Genomic DNA, 19,276 nt, shown 5'->3' with positions numbered 1-19,276 from the left:
CCAAACAAACAAACAAAAGCAAAACCAAACAAAACCTGAAACCTTTAGTGCCACGGGTTACGGGCACTGTCAGCTCCAGCATGCTGCCAGAATGCTGCTACAATATGTATTACAAGGCATGACGTTTCAGTGTGGATTCTGAAAGATTATTCCCTGACGGAGCACATGTATAGTACCGGTGAACTGTCTACTAAGTCACTCACTGGTGCGATGGTACAAGTACTTTTGCGGCAATTTATCTGTGTTGTATTGATTTGCAGTCTTGAGCGAGAGGGCAGCCCTCCCGTAACTGTTCCTCGTCAGCTCAGGGGCATGTCTTACAAAGACTTGTGATAGAAATCAATCACAAGTTTTGTGTGTGCTGCAATGCAAGTTGCGATTGATTTGGGGACTTGTGATTGATTTGAAGGCTTTATAAGACGGGGCCCAGGGCGTATCGTCACAAGGCAATGAATGTTCGTGGCCTGTTCGGTAAGGACTTGGGGTGTACATAGCGCGACAATAAATACCCACAATACTATACTAGAGACAGACACGAAGCAAAATTTTGCTTGGAGCGGGGATGTGGGAAGAGACTCTCACCTCCCTTCGTGGAGTTAAAAAAAAAAAAAAAAAAGGTCTATGGCTCTGTTACTCGTGAAAATCTGTACGCGAAAATAACAGCGTATACAGTCAACTTTTGCTCTGCTAGCTAGGTCCGGGGAGGTGGAAGAAAGAAATCCACCTCCCTGCTCATACACAGGTGTAGGTCCAAGACTCCAACTTCCCGCCAATCTCGAGCTCGCTGATTGTACTACTACATGTAGCTAGTACACACTGTACAAAATAATGTATCGCATGCAGTCGGCAACGCAACCTGAGTGCAGTGCAGTATCAATCACTGAGATGAGTACCACGAAGAGATCGAGGAGAAAAATCTCTTCGGTGTATGTACCGGCCAGCTAGCTAACCAGCAGCGCTGTATGGAGTGTTGGTTGTCTATATACTAGTGTGTGTGTGTGTGTGTGTGTGTGTGTGTGTGTTGTGTGGAAACACGATAGTATATTGGAGCTGGTCCTGTGGTATCAGGTTGCATACAGTACACGGACACTCCGACCATGGAGCTACTGACCCTTCCTGCCTGCCTACTTATTGCCTAGCTGCTGATCATTGTTCGATGTCAGCCCTGCCTGGCCTTCGCGTCTGGGGCATGCCAATGCATATAACCGCATGGCATGACAGCAGTGCAAAGGAGCTTCAGACGTACAGTATGCAGCGCTGGTTGGTTGTGTGGTGGATCATTGGTTTTTCGCACGGCGGCCACCACACAGCAACGGCTCGGTATAGTATTTCGCCTCGCCACCGCACGGTGGCGCTATTACAATAACGGTCAATCGTTGCCTTAGTACAGCGGGTTGCTCTAAAAATCGAAGAATTTAGCCGAACGGAAGGCCTCACATTTTCTTCCCCAGAATTAATAATAAGCAGTTTTTCTGGTCAAAATTTTCAGGAGAGTTAGCTTACAATACCTCTAACATAATTACAGTCCTAGGCATGGTTTTCAAGATGATTTGAGACAACCTGATGCACCTTTCCACTTGGTATTTTTCCCCTTTAAAATCTAGGAGAAATTCACTGAATCATAAGTGAGAGAGTGCTTGATAAAGATAGTCATGTCAATTTTCACATCAAGAAAAACTCCCTCCCATAGAGATAACACGTAATAGCGAAGATTGAGAAAGAAGTACATATGACATTTGACCCCACTTTGCACACCCAAGATGGCATCTGAGCAATTAGTGGTTATTTTGTGAAATGATCCTTCTAACATGGTCTTTACGTGTGCAAAATATGAGAAAGATAGGACATATATTTACCAAGATACAAGATGAAACATTTATGACCTTTGACCCTAATTTACATACCCAAGACGGCGTCTGATCAAGTAGTTGTAATTTTGTGAAATAATGTTCGTGACATGAACTAAATATATGCAAAATTTGGTGGTGATATGGTATGTTTTTCTTGAGTTATTACACAGAAAGTTGCAGAAAGAAAGAAATATTTCAATACATCGAAGATAAGCTTTAATTTCAACCAAGTTTTTTCACGTGATCCCGACAACATATGAAAAAATGAATGGCACAATAAAGATAGCCCTACGTCTCAGCTACAACATACTAAAATCTTAGAGAAATTCACCGAAGCATAAGTGAGCTAGTGGTCGATAAAGATAGTCATGTCAATTTTCATTTCAAGAAAAACTACACTCCCATAGAGATAACACGTAAACTGGTTAAGTTTGACAAGATTACTTTCAATCCATTTTTACGAGGTGATACCGTCATCTAATCAAAATGTTGTTTCACATTAATGAAAGAACATTTAATATACCTGAGCTACAACATACTGAAATCTGGGTATAAATTGACAAAGGATAAGTGAGATACGCTCGAGTGAACTTGAAATTTGATGACGTAATTTTGAAAATTTACTTCTTTTATTTTAATAAGAAATTTGATATCTTTTAATCACTTTTCCAGCATCGCCAACCCATGACATGATATGTACAACTCATCAGCTTTCAGAATATGTAACGAAAATGGTGGGTAACCGTCCATCCTGACGAGTAAAATCGGATTCAAAATTGGCGGTTTTTTGGCATAGTTGCACTGTATATCGCCATTGACGCGCGCGCGGAATTTCAACTTTGACGGGCCCGTATGACGTCATATTGTGTCGGATTGACTTGAAACTTGGTAGAAATATTCCTTGACATTTCAGGCATCCGATAAGAGTAAAAAAACGGGAAATTTCCATTGCATAAGAGCTGTGCGTGCGTATATGTGCGCGCGCGTACGCGCCCGTCCAAATTTTTAAATTTTTCAAAAAATGCTCCAAATTGTCTGAAACGTATGCAAAAAAAAGTTGAGCTCGATTTGAGCATACAAATATTTCAACGCGCGCGTACGCGCACGCTGTAAGGATAAATAAGAATTTTGAGAATATGAGTAGAATGCGCTTAACTTGAAATATATATGACGTAAATTTCATTGAAAAATTCCATTCCATTGATGAGATATGATTGAGAATATGTTTTCATATAATGACGTCATAGTGACGTCACGGTCGACTGATCACTATGATTTTATTAGGCCCGTCGTCTTTGGGACATGATACATATATAGTATAAGTTTGAAATTGATAGAAAGAACACTTTCTGAGCCAACCGATACAAAACTTTTGCGGAGAAAGAAGAAGAACTAGACTCGGAATTTGTCAAGACTGACAAATTAGGTGATCCGATCTGTTCGTAAATCAACGATTTGAGTCTCCTGATCCCAATAGGCATGACCATACCAGTTTCATCTGTGTTTAGTGGACATTGGCCGTGTGATGTTTGGATTCTCATTTAGAAAAGGGAGTCAGACCTGCCATCTATGGTACACAATTCCGTATACACTAACGAAGATACAGAATGAAGTATATTTGACCTTTCACCCCACTTTGCACAGACAAGATGGCATCTGAGCAAAAAGTGGTTATTTTGTGAAATGATCCTTGTAACATGGTCTTTACGTGTGCAAAATATGGGAAAGATAGGACATGTATTCACCAAGATACAGGATGAAACATTTATGATCATTTACCCTAATTTACATGCCCAAGATGGTGTCTGATCAAGTAGTTGTAATTTTATGAAATAATGTACGTGACATGAACTAAACATGTGCAAAATATGGGGATGATAGGGGCAAAGAAAATTGGAAAAAGAAAGAAAAATGGAAATACATCGAAGATAACCTTTAATTTCAACCACGTTTTTGGACGTGATCCCGACACCATATGAAAAGCAAAGGGTCACGTACGATCGCGCAAAGTCTCAGCTACAACATATTAAAATCTGGGAGAAATTCACCGAAGGGTAAGTGAGCTAGTGCTCGATAAAGACAATCATGTCAATTTTCACATCTAGAAAAATTCCCTCCCATAGAGATAACACGTCATAACGAAGATAAAGAAAGAAGTACATATGACCTTTGACCCCGATCTGCACAGACAAGATGGCATCTGAGCAAAAAGTGATTATTTTGTGAAATGATCCTTGTAACACGGTCTTTACGTGTGCAAAATATGGGGAAGATAGAACATGTATTCACCAAGATACAGGATGAAACATTTATGACTTTTGACCCTAATTTACATACCCAAGATGGCGTCTGATGAAGTAGTTGTTATTTTATGAAATAATGTACGTGGCATGAACTAAACATGTGCAAAATATGGTGGTGATAGGGTATGTTTTTCTTGAGTTATTGCAAAGAAAGTTGGAAAAAGAAAGAAATATGAAAATACATCGAAGATAGGCTTTGATTTCAACCAAGTTTTTGGACGTGATCCCGATACCGTATGAAAAAATGAAGGGCACATTAACGATAGCCCAAAGTCTCAGCTACAACATATTAAAATCTAAGAGAAATTCACCGAAGCATAGGTGAGCTAGTGCTCGAAAAAGATAGTCATGTCAGTTTTCATTTCCAGAAAAACTGCACTCCCATTAAGATAACACGTAAACTGGTCAAATTTGACAAGATTACTCTCAATCCAATATTACGAGGTGATGCTGTCATCTAATCAAAATGTTGTTATTGTATTAATGAAAGAACATTTAGGAAGCTACAACATACTGAAATCTGGGTGAAAATGGGCAAAGGATAAGTGAGATACGCTCGAGTGAACTTGTAATTTGATGACGTCATTTTGAAAATTTACTCTTTTTATTTTATTAAGAAATTTGATATCTTTTAATCATTTTTCCAGCATCTCCAACCCATGAAATGACATGTACAACTCATCAGCTTTCAGAATATGTAAAAAAAAAATGGGGGGTCACCGTCCATCCTGACGAGTAATATCGGATTTAAAATTGGCGTTTTTTTTGGCATTGTTGCACTGTATATCGCCATTGACGCGCGCGCGGAATTTCAACTTTGACGGGCCCGTATGACGTCATATTGAGTCGGATTGACTTGAAACTTGGTAGACATATTCCCTGACATTTCAGGCAGGTGATAAGTGTGAAAAAACGGGAAATTTCTATTGCATATGAGCTGTGCGTGCGTATATGCGCGCGCGCGTACGCGTGCGTAAAATTTTTTCAATTTTTCAAAAAATGCTCCAAATGGTCTGAAACGTGTGCAAAAAAACATTTGAGCTCGATTCGAGCATACAAATATTTCAACGCACGTTTTAAAGTATAGATGAATTTTGAGAATATGAGTAGAATTCGCTTGACTTGAAATATATGTGACGTAAATTTCATTGAAAAATTCCATTCCGTTAATGAGATATGATTGAGAATGTGTTTTCATATAATGACGTCATAGTGACGTCACGGTCGACTGATAACTTTGATTTTAGTTCGATTGCCGTCTTTGGGAGACGATACATATATGGTATAAGTTTGAAATTGATAGGAAGAGGACTTTCTGAGCTAATCGATGCACAACTTTTGGGGAGAAAGAAGAAAAAGAAGAAATTTGATATCTTTTAATCATTTTTTCAGTATCGCCAACCCATGAAATGATATGTACAACTCATCAGCTTTCAAAATATGTAAAGAAAATGGGGGGTCACCGCCCATCCTGACGAGTAAAATCGGATTTAAAATTGGCGGTTTTTTGGCATTGTTGCACTGTATATCGCCATTGACGCGCGCGCGGAATTTCAACTTTGACGGGCCCGTATGACGTCATATTGAGTCGGATTGACTTGAAACTTGGTAGAAACATTCCTTGACATTTCAGGCATCCGATCCGTGTGAAAAAATGGGAAATTTCTATTGCATATGAGCTGTGCGTGCGTATATGTGCGCGCGCGTACGCGTCCGTCCAATTTTTTCAATTTTTCAAAAAATGCTCCAAATGGTCTGAAACGTGTGCAAAAAAAAATTGAGCTCGATTTGCGTATACAAATATTTCAACGCGCGCGTACGCGCACTTTTTGATAATAAATGTGAATTTTGATATGAGTAGAATGCGCTTGACTTGAAATATATGTGACGTAAATTTCATTGAAAAATTCCATTCCAATAATGAGATATGAATGAAAATGTGTTTTCATATAATGACGTCATAGTGACGTCACGGTCGACTGATCACTATTATTTTACTTGCGCTGTCGTCTTTGCGACATGATACATATATGGTATAAGTTTGACATTGAGAGGCAGTGCACTTTCTGAGCTAACCTCTGCACAAATTTTGTCCAGAAATAAAGAAGACTAGACTCGGAATTTGTCAACACTGACAAATTAGGTGATCCGATCTATTGGGAAATCAATGATTTGAGTCCTGATCCCAATAGGCATGACCATACAGGTTTCATCTGTGTTGAGGGGACATTGGCCATGTGATGTTTGAAGTCTCATTTAGAAAAGGGAGTCAGACCTGCCATCTTTGGTACCGAATTCCGTATGCACTAACGAAGATACAGAATGAAGTATATTTTGACCTTTGACCCCATTTTGCACACCAAAGATGGCATCTGAGCAAAAAGTGGTTATTTTGTGAAATGATTCTTGTAACATGGTCTTTGCGTGTGCAAAATATGGGAAAGATAGGACAATTATTCACCAAGATACAGGATGAAACATTTATGACCTTTGACCCTAATTTACATACCCAAGATGGTGTCCGATCAAGTTAGTTGTTATATTATGAAATAATGTACGTGACATGAACTAAACATGTGCAAAATATGGGGGTGATAGAGGCTGTTTTTCTTGAGTTATTGCAAAGAAAGTTGCAAAAAGAAAGAAATATCTCAATACATCGAAGATAAGCTTTAATTTCAACCAAGTTTTTTAGCATGATCCCGACATCGTATTAAAAAACAAAAGGCACACGGACGATAGCGCAAAGTCTCAGCTACAACATATTAAAATCTGGGAGAATTTCACAGAAGGGTAAGTGAGCTAGTGCTCGATAAGGACAATCATGTCAACTTTCACATCTAGAAAAATTCCCTCCCATAGAGATAACACGTCATAACGAAGATACAAAAAGAAGTACATATGACCTTTGACCCCACTTTGCACAGACAAGATGGCATCTGAGCAAAAAGTGGTTATTTTGTGAAATGATCCTTGTAACATGGTCTTTACGTGTGCAAAATATGGAAAAGATAGGACATGTATTTACTAAGATACAGGATGAAATATTTATGACCTTTGACCCTAATTTACATACCCAAGATGGTGTCCGATCAAGTAGTTGTTATTTTATGAAATAATGTACGTGACATGAACTAAACATGTGCAGAATATGGGGGTGATAGGGGTTGTCTTTCTTGAGTTATTGCAAAGAAAGTTGCAGAAAGGAAGAAATATCTCAATACATCGAAGATAAGCTTTAATTTCAACCAAATTTTTTGACGTGATGCCGACGTCGTATGAAAAAATGAAGGGCACATTCACGATAGCCCAAAGTCTCAGCTACAACATACTAAAATTTGGGAGGAATTCACCGAAGCATAAGTGAGATAGGGCTCGAGAAAGATAGTCATGTCAATTTTCATTTCCAGAAAAACTGCACTCCCATAGAGATAACACGTAAAATGGTCAAATTTGACAAGATTACTTTGAATCCATTTTTACGAGGTGATGCCGTCATCCAATCAAAATGCTGTTATTATATTAATGAGAAAGCATTTAATAAGCTACAACATACTGAAATTTGTGTAAAAATTGGCAAAGGATAAGTGAGATACGCTCGAGTGAACTTGAAATTTGATGACGTCATTTTGAAAATGTACTTTTTTTACTTTATTAAGAAATTTGATATCTTTTAATCATTTTTTCAGTATCGCCAACCCATGAAATGATATGTACAACTCATCAGCTTTCAAAATATGTAAAGAAAATGGAGGGACACCGTCCATCCTAACGAGTTAACTCGGATTTAAAATTGGCGGTTTTTTGGCATTGTTGCACTGTATATCGCCATTGACGCGCGCGCGGAATTTCAACTTTGACGGGCCCGTATGACGTCATATTGAGTCGGATTGACGTGAAACTTGGTAGAAACATTCCTTAATATGTCAGACATCCGATACGTGTAAAAAAACGGGAAATTTCTGTTGCATATGAGCTGTGCGTGCGTATATGTGCGCGCGCGTACGCGTCCGTCCAATTTTTTCAATTTTTCAAAAAATGCTCGAAATGGTCTGAAACGTGTGCAAAAAAAATTTGAGCTCGATTTGAGCATACAAATATTTCAACGCGCGCGTACGCGCACTTTTTAATAATAAATGTGAATTTTGATAATATGAGTAGAATGCGCTTGACTTGAAATATATGTGACGTAAATTTAATTGAAAAATTTCTGTCCATTAATGAGATATGCATGAAAATGTGTTTTCATATAATGACGTCATAGTGACGTCACGGGTGACTGATCACTATGATTTTATAAAATTTGTCGACTTTGGGACATGATACATATATGGTATAGTTTTGAAATTGATAGGAGGAACACTTTCTGAGCTAATCGAAACACAACTTTTGAGGAGAAATAAAGAAGAAGAAAAAGAAGAACTAGACTCGGAATTTGTCAAGACTGACAAATTAGGTGATCCGATTTTTTTTAAATCAATGAATCGAGTTTTCACCTGAGATTAGGGACATTTGTCGTGTGATGCTTGGATTCTCATTTTGAAAAGGGAGTCAGACCTACCATCTTGGGTACTGAATTCCGTATACACTATCAAAGATGCAGAATGAAGTATATTTGACCTTTGACCCCACTTTGCACCCCCAAGATGGCATCTGAGCAAAAAGTGGTTATTTTGTGAAATGATTCTTGTAACATGGTCTTTGCATGTGCAAAATATGGGAAAGATAAGACATGTATTCACCAAGATACAGGATGAAACGATTATGACCTTTGACCCTAATTTACATACCCAAGACTGTGTCTGATCAAGTAGTTGTTATTTTATGAAATAATGTATGTAACATTAAAATGTAACATACTAAAATTATCTGTTAACATTAATGAACTGTTACATCAAACTCGTTAGCCAGATAATACTTGACTACACTTGAGTGAGTTTCTTCATTTTCAACAACATTTTCATTTTGTTCACTACAGAAATTGGAAGATGTAGTTGATTCTTCCTGAAAAACAGATGTTAAGGGAGAAACCCTCACATCATCATGCACTATTAATGGAGTATCTGTATATAAAGTATCTGAGGTTCCATTGTCTTCGACCACTTGAGTAATCAAACTATTACGAGGCTCAAACATTTGGGAAAAAAAAAAGAAAAAAGAAAAGAAGTGCAAAAGTTATACAGAAAATCAGCGATATACAAGTGTGTACATATAATTCACAAAGAAAAAAAAAATATACAAAATTCAACAAGTTACCCAATATCTGAGTGCCTATTTGGGATCAATTTAGGCCCATGTCAAAGCTTTTCCAAGTCACATTTACTACGGATGGTCTTCTTTATTGTCTTTCTGTTTGTTGCTGGCAACAAAGTTTGACGGCTGGGATGTCGCGATGTCGTTGCGGGGGGCAACAAGATGCGATCTGTCAAGATCATTGAGAGTAATGGGCACATCGAGCTGGTCGGAACAGAGGTGGCGGATGAGTTGGTCTGTGTCTTCTACATGTAGTCTGCTCTCTTTGACACCATGGAACTTCAGGGAGTTGAGGCGGGAATATTGCTCTGCTTCATTCATCGTCAGTTTGAGATTGTTGACAGCTGTTGCTTGATCATCAAGAGCGGTGGTGAGACGTTTTATTTCAGCATCTTTTGCTTTGAGGGATGCTTCCAGGTCAAAGATGCAGCCATCATGTTGATCGGACTTCTCCTTGAGACTGGTGCACTTTTGCTCAATTAGGTCAAGGCGCTGGACAAACTTTGTCATTTGTTTATTCATGGCTTTCTCAACAGCTTCTTCGATGGCTTTAAGGAAATCAGGACTCTGGATATACTCTCCAAAAGCCTGAATGATTTCTTCAGTACTTGTGGCTTTCCCTTTGCGGGTCGCCATATTGGGGTATCAGGTGCGACAGACAGTGTGACAGTAGTACTGAAATCTGGAGTGATGACTATTACGGTGCTATACTCAGTGATGAACAGAAATGGCGAGGTCAGGCATACTGACTGCAGAGAAGCAGCCAGTGGACTGTAGCTGTAATCCACATTAGCACTCTGAGACTATGATCGTAGCATAAGTCAATTCATCTTCACTTTGAGGGAGGTCTAATAGTAATAGGAGTACTCTTATATACCGTCACGTGAAGAACACTTGTGATAGTCATTTGGTGATAATCACGGGAGGTTTTGAGTTCTGAGAAGATGAGGCTTTACACTTCAGATGTCACATGAGATACTCAGTAGTCTACAAGCAGTACACTGTGTAGCTAGGCGACTGAAGTACGTACAACTTGCTTGCACATAGCATTCCATTCAGCACCGCTACAGATACACGTATGCACAGTACACAGTTGACATGTATAACTAACACTCAGTATCATCAGTTTATCCAAGCACACTGTGCATTGACATTGATTAAGTTCAGGGTTTCCACAAATATAAGGCTGAGAGACACAGGTCACTGTAGCAAGAGGGCATGTAATATTGGTCCTGTGGAGTATGCAATATCAGAAAAAAAACTTACAGCAGATCGTCATTGTCACTGCAATTTCTGCATGAAGAACTGGTGGTCCATGACACGAAGATGAATGTGTGGGACTATAGCGCGAAAGACTGTTGTTTGCAGCGGTGTTTGCAGCAGGGACAGAACCACAAAATTCATGTTCAGCAGGTCCAGATGCATGAAATCACAGATAAATCAGTTGCATTATGTCTTTAGCTCTCAGAGGCGGAGGCACAGCGATGGCATGTCCATCCTTGTGATTTCTTGTGATTTTCTAGCATACATAGGCATACACAGGCATACATAGGCCCACATACCCAAGTACGGTTAATATGGTGAAATATGGTGAAATTCACCGAAGGGCACGGTGAGCTATAACTGCGTGTGGCGGCTGTCGCAGTTATACCCCGTTCCCACTGCCGATCAGATCAACTCGATCAAGCGAGATCAATCCCGATCACCTATTTTTACCAGAGCAATCCCGACCAAATGCTCGATCGTCCTTCAACACGATCCCTTTCCGACCGCTATTCGATCTTGTACGATCCACACCCGACCATTCTCGACATCTCCAGTATCTCTCCTCGACAACCACATAGATCTCTACTCGAACATCCCGATCTGCACACAATCAATACACGATCGCTACACGGTCAATACTCGATTTCTACTAGACTTCTTAGACCAGCTCGACATGACACGATCTGTGTAAGATCTTGCATCGAACGGGTCGGCAGGTTCGTACAGTGATCGAGTGAAAGAAGAATTGGTTACAGTTATTCGTTTGGTTATATGAGACAATTCAGTATTTATACTTGAATACGGCATGGCCCAAAAGAGTGCTATAAAACTGACTATTAATTGCAAAAGCATGAATGAACGAAAGAAATGATTATCTTTGGTATAGGTTTTCCCGGCCAATTTCGCACTTTTGTCAGTCCATTTGATAAAAGGTTCATTCAATTTAGCGAAATCCTCGTCACTGCACATTCTTTCATTCAAAATTGCAAGTTGTTCGTTCAATTAGCATTCCGATCCATGAGATTTGCACATGTGCCTTTCGAATTCGTAAAACGGGCATTCAAATTGGCACGTGCTCTTCAGTCATTCAAATTCGCCATGACTGGCGAAAGGGGTACTTCAGTCATCAATTTCGCGTATGGGCAGTCAAATTCCTAACATGTTCATTCAAATTAATGCCATGTTATTTCTTTTTTGAAAAGTTGATAACATTTAGACGCGTATTTGTATGTGACTTATTGTTTAATCCACGCACTGTTAAGCAGTAAAAGTATCGTATTTTTGACCATTACTCGAATCTGCTGTTCTGCAACGCCCCTTTTCTTTCTTACATGCCATTTTAGGTCTGCATGTACCAATACTATTATATAGTTTAATTTCATCTTATTCCAGTCATGACGGCACAAGTTAAAAACAGACGTATTACAATTTTCTCAAGAAAATAGAAAAAGAATTATAGGAATATTTGATGATCATAACCTTGACTTCCTAGAACTGGCTGACACATGGAATAAAGCGCTCAACGGCGAGATAAGTTGTGGCCATGCACATGTTGCATTATCTTCGGACTTGAAGAGTCACTAAGCACATTAAAGAAAAAAAAATGTTGCCAAAATGTCTAAAATGAGTACGAAAATATGAAACGTAATGACGCTTGGAGAACAGTAACTAAGTTATAAAAAAGAAAGAACCAAACCATAAACATGCATGCTAAATTGACTGCAAAAGATGTTAAATTGATTGCCAAAATGAATTTGAATGAACGAGAGCAGCATGTCCGTGATCACATGACTATAATCAAAATAATTCTAAACTGAATGAACGAATAACGAAATGGTGCTTGTTTTACGAATTTCAATTGAAAAAGTGTTAATTAGAATGAGGCTAAAGGTAATTTGAATGCTCCAAAATGAATTTGAATGAAGAGATCATAAAATTGAACTGCCGAACATGTCATCTATGCTATATTTTGCTAAATTGAATGCGGCAATTAGGAATTGGACTGACAAAAGAGCGAAATTGGCCGGGAAAACCTATAGGCCTAGTTGATAGAAGAACACTTCCTATTTTGAAACCACAATTATCAATTCTCGCGCAGGCGTTTCGATTATATAGTCATTTTTCCTGAAAAAAAAAAAACGATGATAAAGACTGATCACTCTGTTTGTGAGCCACTCAAAAAGGTACCCCCCCCCAAAAAAAAAATGCATTCACTTGTATTTATTCATTTTATCCGTTTTTAGTAGTTACTTTTTGACGCATTCGTTATCAGTTTTTACGGCTGCACTATCGCTCAGTCAAGTAGGATATCAGTGCCCAAAGTTACAGATTTTGTAAATCACAAATTTTCATGGAGATCAAAGGGCCTGCATAAAGATTGATTATCATTGTGTCAAACAGAATTTGAGGTGTTTTTTCCTATTGAACAATGTAACGATTTCATTCAGTCGCTCATATCTTTTTAAATAAGAGACAGTTTTGTACCATTCTGTCTGCCGGGACACCATGTATAATATAATAGGTTCGTTCATATTATGCATTCAATATTTGCATTGGATGTGAAGAATAGCAAATCAAAGTTTGATCTCTCGTGAAAAAAAAAAAAAAAAAATTACACCGCCACGCTTCGTACGTGCATTACATATAGGTGGGCTGAAATTAACTTGGTCTAAAATGAAACATAGGCCTATATGCCCATAAATGCACCATTATATAGAGTTAAAAAAAATGACTGTCCTACAGCCCTATTGAGTCGTGTTATCTTTGTCATTATTGTTCTCATTATTTAAGAATGAAAAAGTGAATGCAAAATATGTATGTATTCATTGATAAAGTATAAGCCCAAGAGTGTGTAAAAGGAAATACATGTATCACATTAATTTCTAAATTCATGAAGTGTGCTGATATGTGGAACAGAGTACATTATTATGAAAATTAAAACAATACTACATTTTACATTAGCAAAAATGATGAAAATCTTGGTTTTTATTTTTTTGTCAACTCATCCCATAACCAATCGATATCAAGGTGGACTTCAAGCAATGTACATACAACTCTCAATGAAAAAAAAAAAGAAATATTATTAAGCGAAGCAAAAGTGTAACATCTACGTAAATAAAAGTAAAGTAAGTCACTGAGCATTTATGAATCTAAGTTACAACTGCCGTTTTAACACGTCAGCGTAAGAAATAGATTTTATATCAACGTAATCAACTTCAACTTTGAAACAGACAAGCTAGCAATAGAATTCAAGAAACATTTCTCAGTTTATAACTAAAGTAAATAATCTAAAATATTTCCTTTCACGTTACAGTCGTATTGCCAGAATACCGAATTTTTCTCAGTTAGAGTCGTGTTTCCTTTCTTTCTTCTGAAATTTTTGTCTGGAAAGTCCAATTCTACCATGTCTGCTGTTTAGGATTTATTGTCTTTTCTCTCTTCGTGGCCCTTTTCTTTTCTTCAGTGGGCCAGGAGTGGCTGAAGATACTGACGACATTTAACTTTTTAACGTGATCAAGGACTGCATATATTTTCATGAACAATAAATGAGTGCTAAGAAAGTACGTCTGCACCTGCTGCAACCACTATCAAAAAGTGCTCGATATTTGATCGAGTGCCGGTAGAAGCATGATCGAGTTTAGTCGAGTATCAATCGACAGCAGTCCTGTAGCGGTCGTGCAGCGGTCGAGTTATTCATGAAACTGATGAATCCTCGATCGAGATGATCTGAAATCGATCGTGTCGCATTCGAGTATAACTCGAGATGATCGGGAACTGAGCTCGGGGAAAAATCCGTCCCGACCACACTAGATTTCTATACGACCGATTCCCGATAAGCTCGATCTCTTCTCGATCACTACCCGAGCTGTTGGTGTTCGGGCTTCCTACTCGAATATTTTGGACATGTCCAAAATTATCGTGAAGGAAGCAGGAGCGATGCCGATCAAGGTAGATCGACCCCGAATACCAATGCCGAGCGAGCCCGACCAGGCCAAAAAAGCTTGATCGGGATTGATCGAGTTGATCTGATCGGCAGTGGGAACGTACCATTAGGTGAGCTACTGCTCGATAAAGACAATCTGTCCTCCGTAGACAGACGGAAGGTACCAGTACCCATTGCTGTGTGGATATTCTTAACCACTGTCTCTATGGAAAATTGGGTGAGGTACCTCACCCTTCTCGATTGCGTCTAATTCACGGCCCTAGGTCGGCAAATTTAAGCTTGTACAGTTAAATCAACTATTCAAGAATAGACTTCACACACCACATTAATGAATAATCCAACATTTCGGTCGAATTTTCAACGTAAAACACACATCAACCAGCCTGTTGCGTCGTCACGTTCAAACTTGTTTGAATGTAAAAAAGCTGTCAGAAATTTGGTGTACAACGACGTTTGATCTGTGCGCGATGCTCCACACAGGAGCCGGGATCATTGGGATCCGTGAAGCCAGACGTAGTGTGCGGGGAATGCCCTGACGGACAGATACAGACCGATCTTTCGGTCAAGTATTCAGCAAGATACAGGATGAAACACTAATTTACATACCCAAGACGGTGTCCGATCAAGTAGTTGTTTTTTTATGAAATAATGTACGTGACATAAACTAAACATGTGCAAAATATGGGGGCGATAGGGGCTGTTGTTTTTTAGTTATTGCAAAGAAAGTTGCAGAAAGAAAGAAATATCTCAATACATCGAAGATAAGGTTTAATTTCAACCAAGTTTATTGACGTGATCCCGACATCGTATGAAAAATAGAGGGCACAGTTACGATAGCCCAAAGTCTCAGCTACAACATACTAAAATCTGGGAGAAATTCACCGAAGCATAAGTGAGCTAGTGCTCGAAAAAGAGAGTCATGTCAATTTTCACTGCCAGAAAAACTGCTCTCCCATAGAGATAACACGTAAACTGGTCAAATTTGACAATATTACTTTCAATCCATTTTTACGAGGTGATGCCGTCATCCAATCAAATAGTTGTAATTATATTAATGAAAGATCATTTAACAAGCTACAACATACTGAAATCTCGGTGTAAATTGGCAAAGGATAAGTGAGATACGCTCGAGTGAACTTGAAATTTGATGACGTCATTTTGAAAATTTACTTTTTTTACTTTATTAAGAAATTTGATATCTTTTAATCATTTTGCCAGCATCGCCAACCCATGAAATAACATGTCCAACTCATCAGCTTTCAGAATATGTAAAGAAAATGGGGGGTTACCGTCCATCCTGACGAGTAAATTCGGATTTAAGATTGGCGTTTTTTTGGCATCGTTGCACTGTATATCGCCATTGACGCGCGCGCGAAATTTCAACTTTGACGGGCCCGTATGACGTCATATTGAGTCGGATTGACTTGAAACTTGGTAGAAATATTCCTTGACATTTAAGGCATCCGATAAGTGTAAAAAAACGGGAAATTTCCATTGCATATGAGCTGTGTGTGCGAATATGTGCGCGCGCGTACGCGTCCGTCCGATTTTTTCAATTTTTCAAAAAATGCTCTAAATGGTCTGAAACGTGTGCAAAAAAATTTTGAGCTCGATTTGAGCATACAAATATTTCAACGCGCGCGTACGCGCACGTTTTAAGAGTATAGATGAATTTTGAAAACACAAGTAGAATCACCTTGATTTGAACTATATGTGACGTAAATTTCATTGAAAAATTATATTCCATTAATGAGATATGATTGAGAATGTGTTTTCATATAATGACGTCATAGTGACGTCACGGTCGACTGATCACTTTGATTTTATAAAATCTGTCGTCTTTGGGACATGATACATATATGGTATGATTTTGAAATTGATAGGAAGAGCACTTTCTGAGCTAATCGATGCACAACTTTTGAGGAGAAATAAAGAAGAAGAAGAAGAAGAACCAAAGAATCCGTACAGATACAGAAGGTGATCCGAGAGGATACTCGGATCACCTAACTAGAACCGGAATTTGTCAACACTGACAAATTAGGTGATCCGATCTCTTCGAAAATCAATGATTTGAGTCCTGATCCAAATATTCATGGCCATACAGGTTTCATCTGTGTTGACGGGACATTGGCCGTGTGATGTTTGGATTCTCTTTTAGAAAAGGGAGTGAGACCTGCCATCTTTGGTACCGAATTCCGTATACACTAACGGAAATACAGAATGAAGTATATTTGACCTTTGACCTAACTTTGCACACCCAAGATGGCGTCTAAGCAAAAAGTGATGATTTTATGAAATGATTCTTGTAACATGGTCTTTGCGTGTGCAAAATATGGGAAAGATAGGACATGTATTCACCAAGATACAGGATGAAACATTTATGACCTTTGACCCTAATTTACATACCCAAGATGGTGTCCGATCAAGTAGTTGTTATTTTATGAAATAATGTACGTGACATGTACTAAGCATGTGCAAAATATGGGATTGATAGCCGTTGTTGTTGTTCATCTATTGCACAGAAAGTAGTAGAAAGAAAGAAAAATAAAGAAAAACTATGTTATTTTATAGAAATTTCAAGGAGAAGCATAAAAAAATCAGGAAAAGATAAAGTAAGGAAAGGGAGATTAAGATTAAAGAAAAAGAAGGAAAAAAGTGTTTTAAAAAATTTAAAAAAAATATTGGCAGGGGTGAGCCTCGAACCAGGGACCTTAGGGTTACGAGTCGGATGCGCTACGCAATGACCTATTTCATTCTCCATAGGCCCTGTGTATTAAGCAAAATGACGCTGCATCAAAGCCTCGTGCCATTTTCAACCAAGTTTTTCGACGTGATGCCGACATCGTATGAAAAAATGGAGAGCACATTCACGATAGCCCAAAGTCTCAGCTACAACATACTAAAATCTGGGAGAAATTCACCGAAGTGTAAGTGAGCTAGTGCTCGAAAAAGAGAGTCATGTCAATTTTCACTGCCAGGAAAACTGCTCTCCCATAGAGATAACACGTAAACTGGTCAAATTTGACAATGTTACTTTCAATCCATTTTTACGAGGTGATGCCGTCATCCAATCAAAATGTTGTAATTACATTAATGAAAGATCATTTAATAAGCTACAACATACTGAAATCTGGGTGTAAATTGGCAAAGGATAAGTGAGATACGCTCGAGTGAACTTGAAATTTGATGACGTCATTTTGAAAATTTACTTTTTTTACTTTATTAAGAAATTTGATATCTTTTAATTATTTTGCCAGCATCGCCAACCCATGAAATAACATGTCCAACTCATCAGCTTTCAGAATATGTAAAGAAAATGGGGGGTCACCGTCCATCCTGACGAGTAAAATCGGATTTAAAATTGGCGTTTTTTTGGCATCGTTGCACTGTATATCGCCATTGACGCGCGCGCGGAATTTCAACTTTGATTGGCCCGTATGACGTCATATTGAGTCGGATTGACTTGAAACTTGGTAGAAATATTCATTGACATTTTAGGCATCCGATAAGTCTAAAAAAACGGGAAATTTTCATTGCTTATGAGCTGTGTGTGCGAATATGTGCGCGCGCGTACGCGTCCGTCCAATTTTTTCAATTTTTCAAAAAATGCTCCAAATGGTCTGAAACGTGTGCAAAAAAAACTTGAGCTCGATTTGAGCATACAAATATTTCAACGCGCGCGTACGCGCACGTTTTAAGAGAAAATATGAATTTTGAGAATATGAGTAGAATGCGCATAACTTGAAATATATGTGACGTAAATTTCATTTAAAAATTCCATTCCATTAATGAGATATGATTGAGAATGTGTTTTCATATAATGACGTCATAGTGACGTCACGGTCGACTGATCACTTTGATTTTAGTTCGATTGCCGTCTTTGGGAGACGATACATATATGGTATAATTTTGAAATTGATAGGAGGAGCACTTTCTGAGCTAATCGATACACAACTTTTGAGGAGAAATAAAGAAGAAGAAAAACAAAGAATCCGTACAGATACAGAAGGTGATCCGAGAGGATACTCGGATCACCTAACAAAGAATCCGTACAGATACAGAAGGTGATCCGAGAGGATACTCGGATCACCTAACTAGAGATTGTAATTTGTCATCACTGACAAATTAAGGTGATCCGATTTCTTTTTTAATCAATGATTCGAGTCGTGATAGTGCAAAGTCTCAGCTACAACATACTAAAATCTGAGAGAAATTCACCGAAGCATAAGTAAGATAGTGCTCGATAAAGAGAGTCATGTCAATTTTCACGTCTAAAAAATTCCCTCCCATAGAGATAACACGTCATAGCGAAAATAGAAAAAGAAGTACATATGACCTTTGACCCCACTTTGCACAGACAAGATGGCATCTGAGCAAAAAGTGGTTATTTCATGAAATGATCCCTGTAACATGGTCTTTACGTGTGCAAAATATGGGAAAGATAGGACATGTATTCACCAAGATACAGGATGAAACATCTATGACGTTTGACCCTAATTTACATACCCAAGATGGCGTCTGATCAAGTCGTTGTTATTTTATGAAATAATGTTCGTGACATGAACTAAACATGTGCAAAATATGGTGGTGATAGGGTATGTTTTTCTTGAGTTATTGCACATAACGTTGCAAAAAGAAAGAAATATTTCAATACATCGAAG

The 19,276-nt window shown here is 38.4% G+C and overlaps 2 protein-coding genes across 2 annotated transcripts in view; one reads left to right on the top strand and one right to left on the bottom strand.

Moving 5' to 3' along the window:
• Positions 1-19,276, top strand: part of LOC140235600 (uncharacterized) — a 203,731-nt gene that overhangs the window by 133,420 nt on the left and 51,035 nt on the right. The window lies entirely within an intron of this gene.
• On the bottom strand, positions 9,476-10,042 carry LOC140235601 (uncharacterized). Its single transcript, XM_072315607.1, has one exon. The coding sequence runs from the start codon at positions 10,040-10,042 to the stop codon at positions 9,476-9,478; it is 567 nt and encodes a 188-aa protein (XP_072171708.1).

This window comes from Diadema setosum, chromosome 12 (genome assembly GCF_964275005.1).
Source record: "Diadema setosum chromosome 12, eeDiaSeto1, whole genome shotgun sequence".
In the NCBI taxonomy this organism is placed as follows: domain Eukaryota; kingdom Metazoa; phylum Echinodermata; class Echinoidea; order Diadematoida; family Diadematidae; genus Diadema; species Diadema setosum.
Note: the sequence above shows the minus strand (reverse complement) of the source record. Positions and strands in the feature narration are given on the sequence as shown.

What these genes read in the sequence shown, in the direction of transcription:
- LOC140235601 (XM_072315607.1), bottom strand. Translation starts at nt 10,042, where the DNA reads ATGGCGACCCGCAAAGGGAAAGCCACAAGTACTGAAGAAATCATTCAG.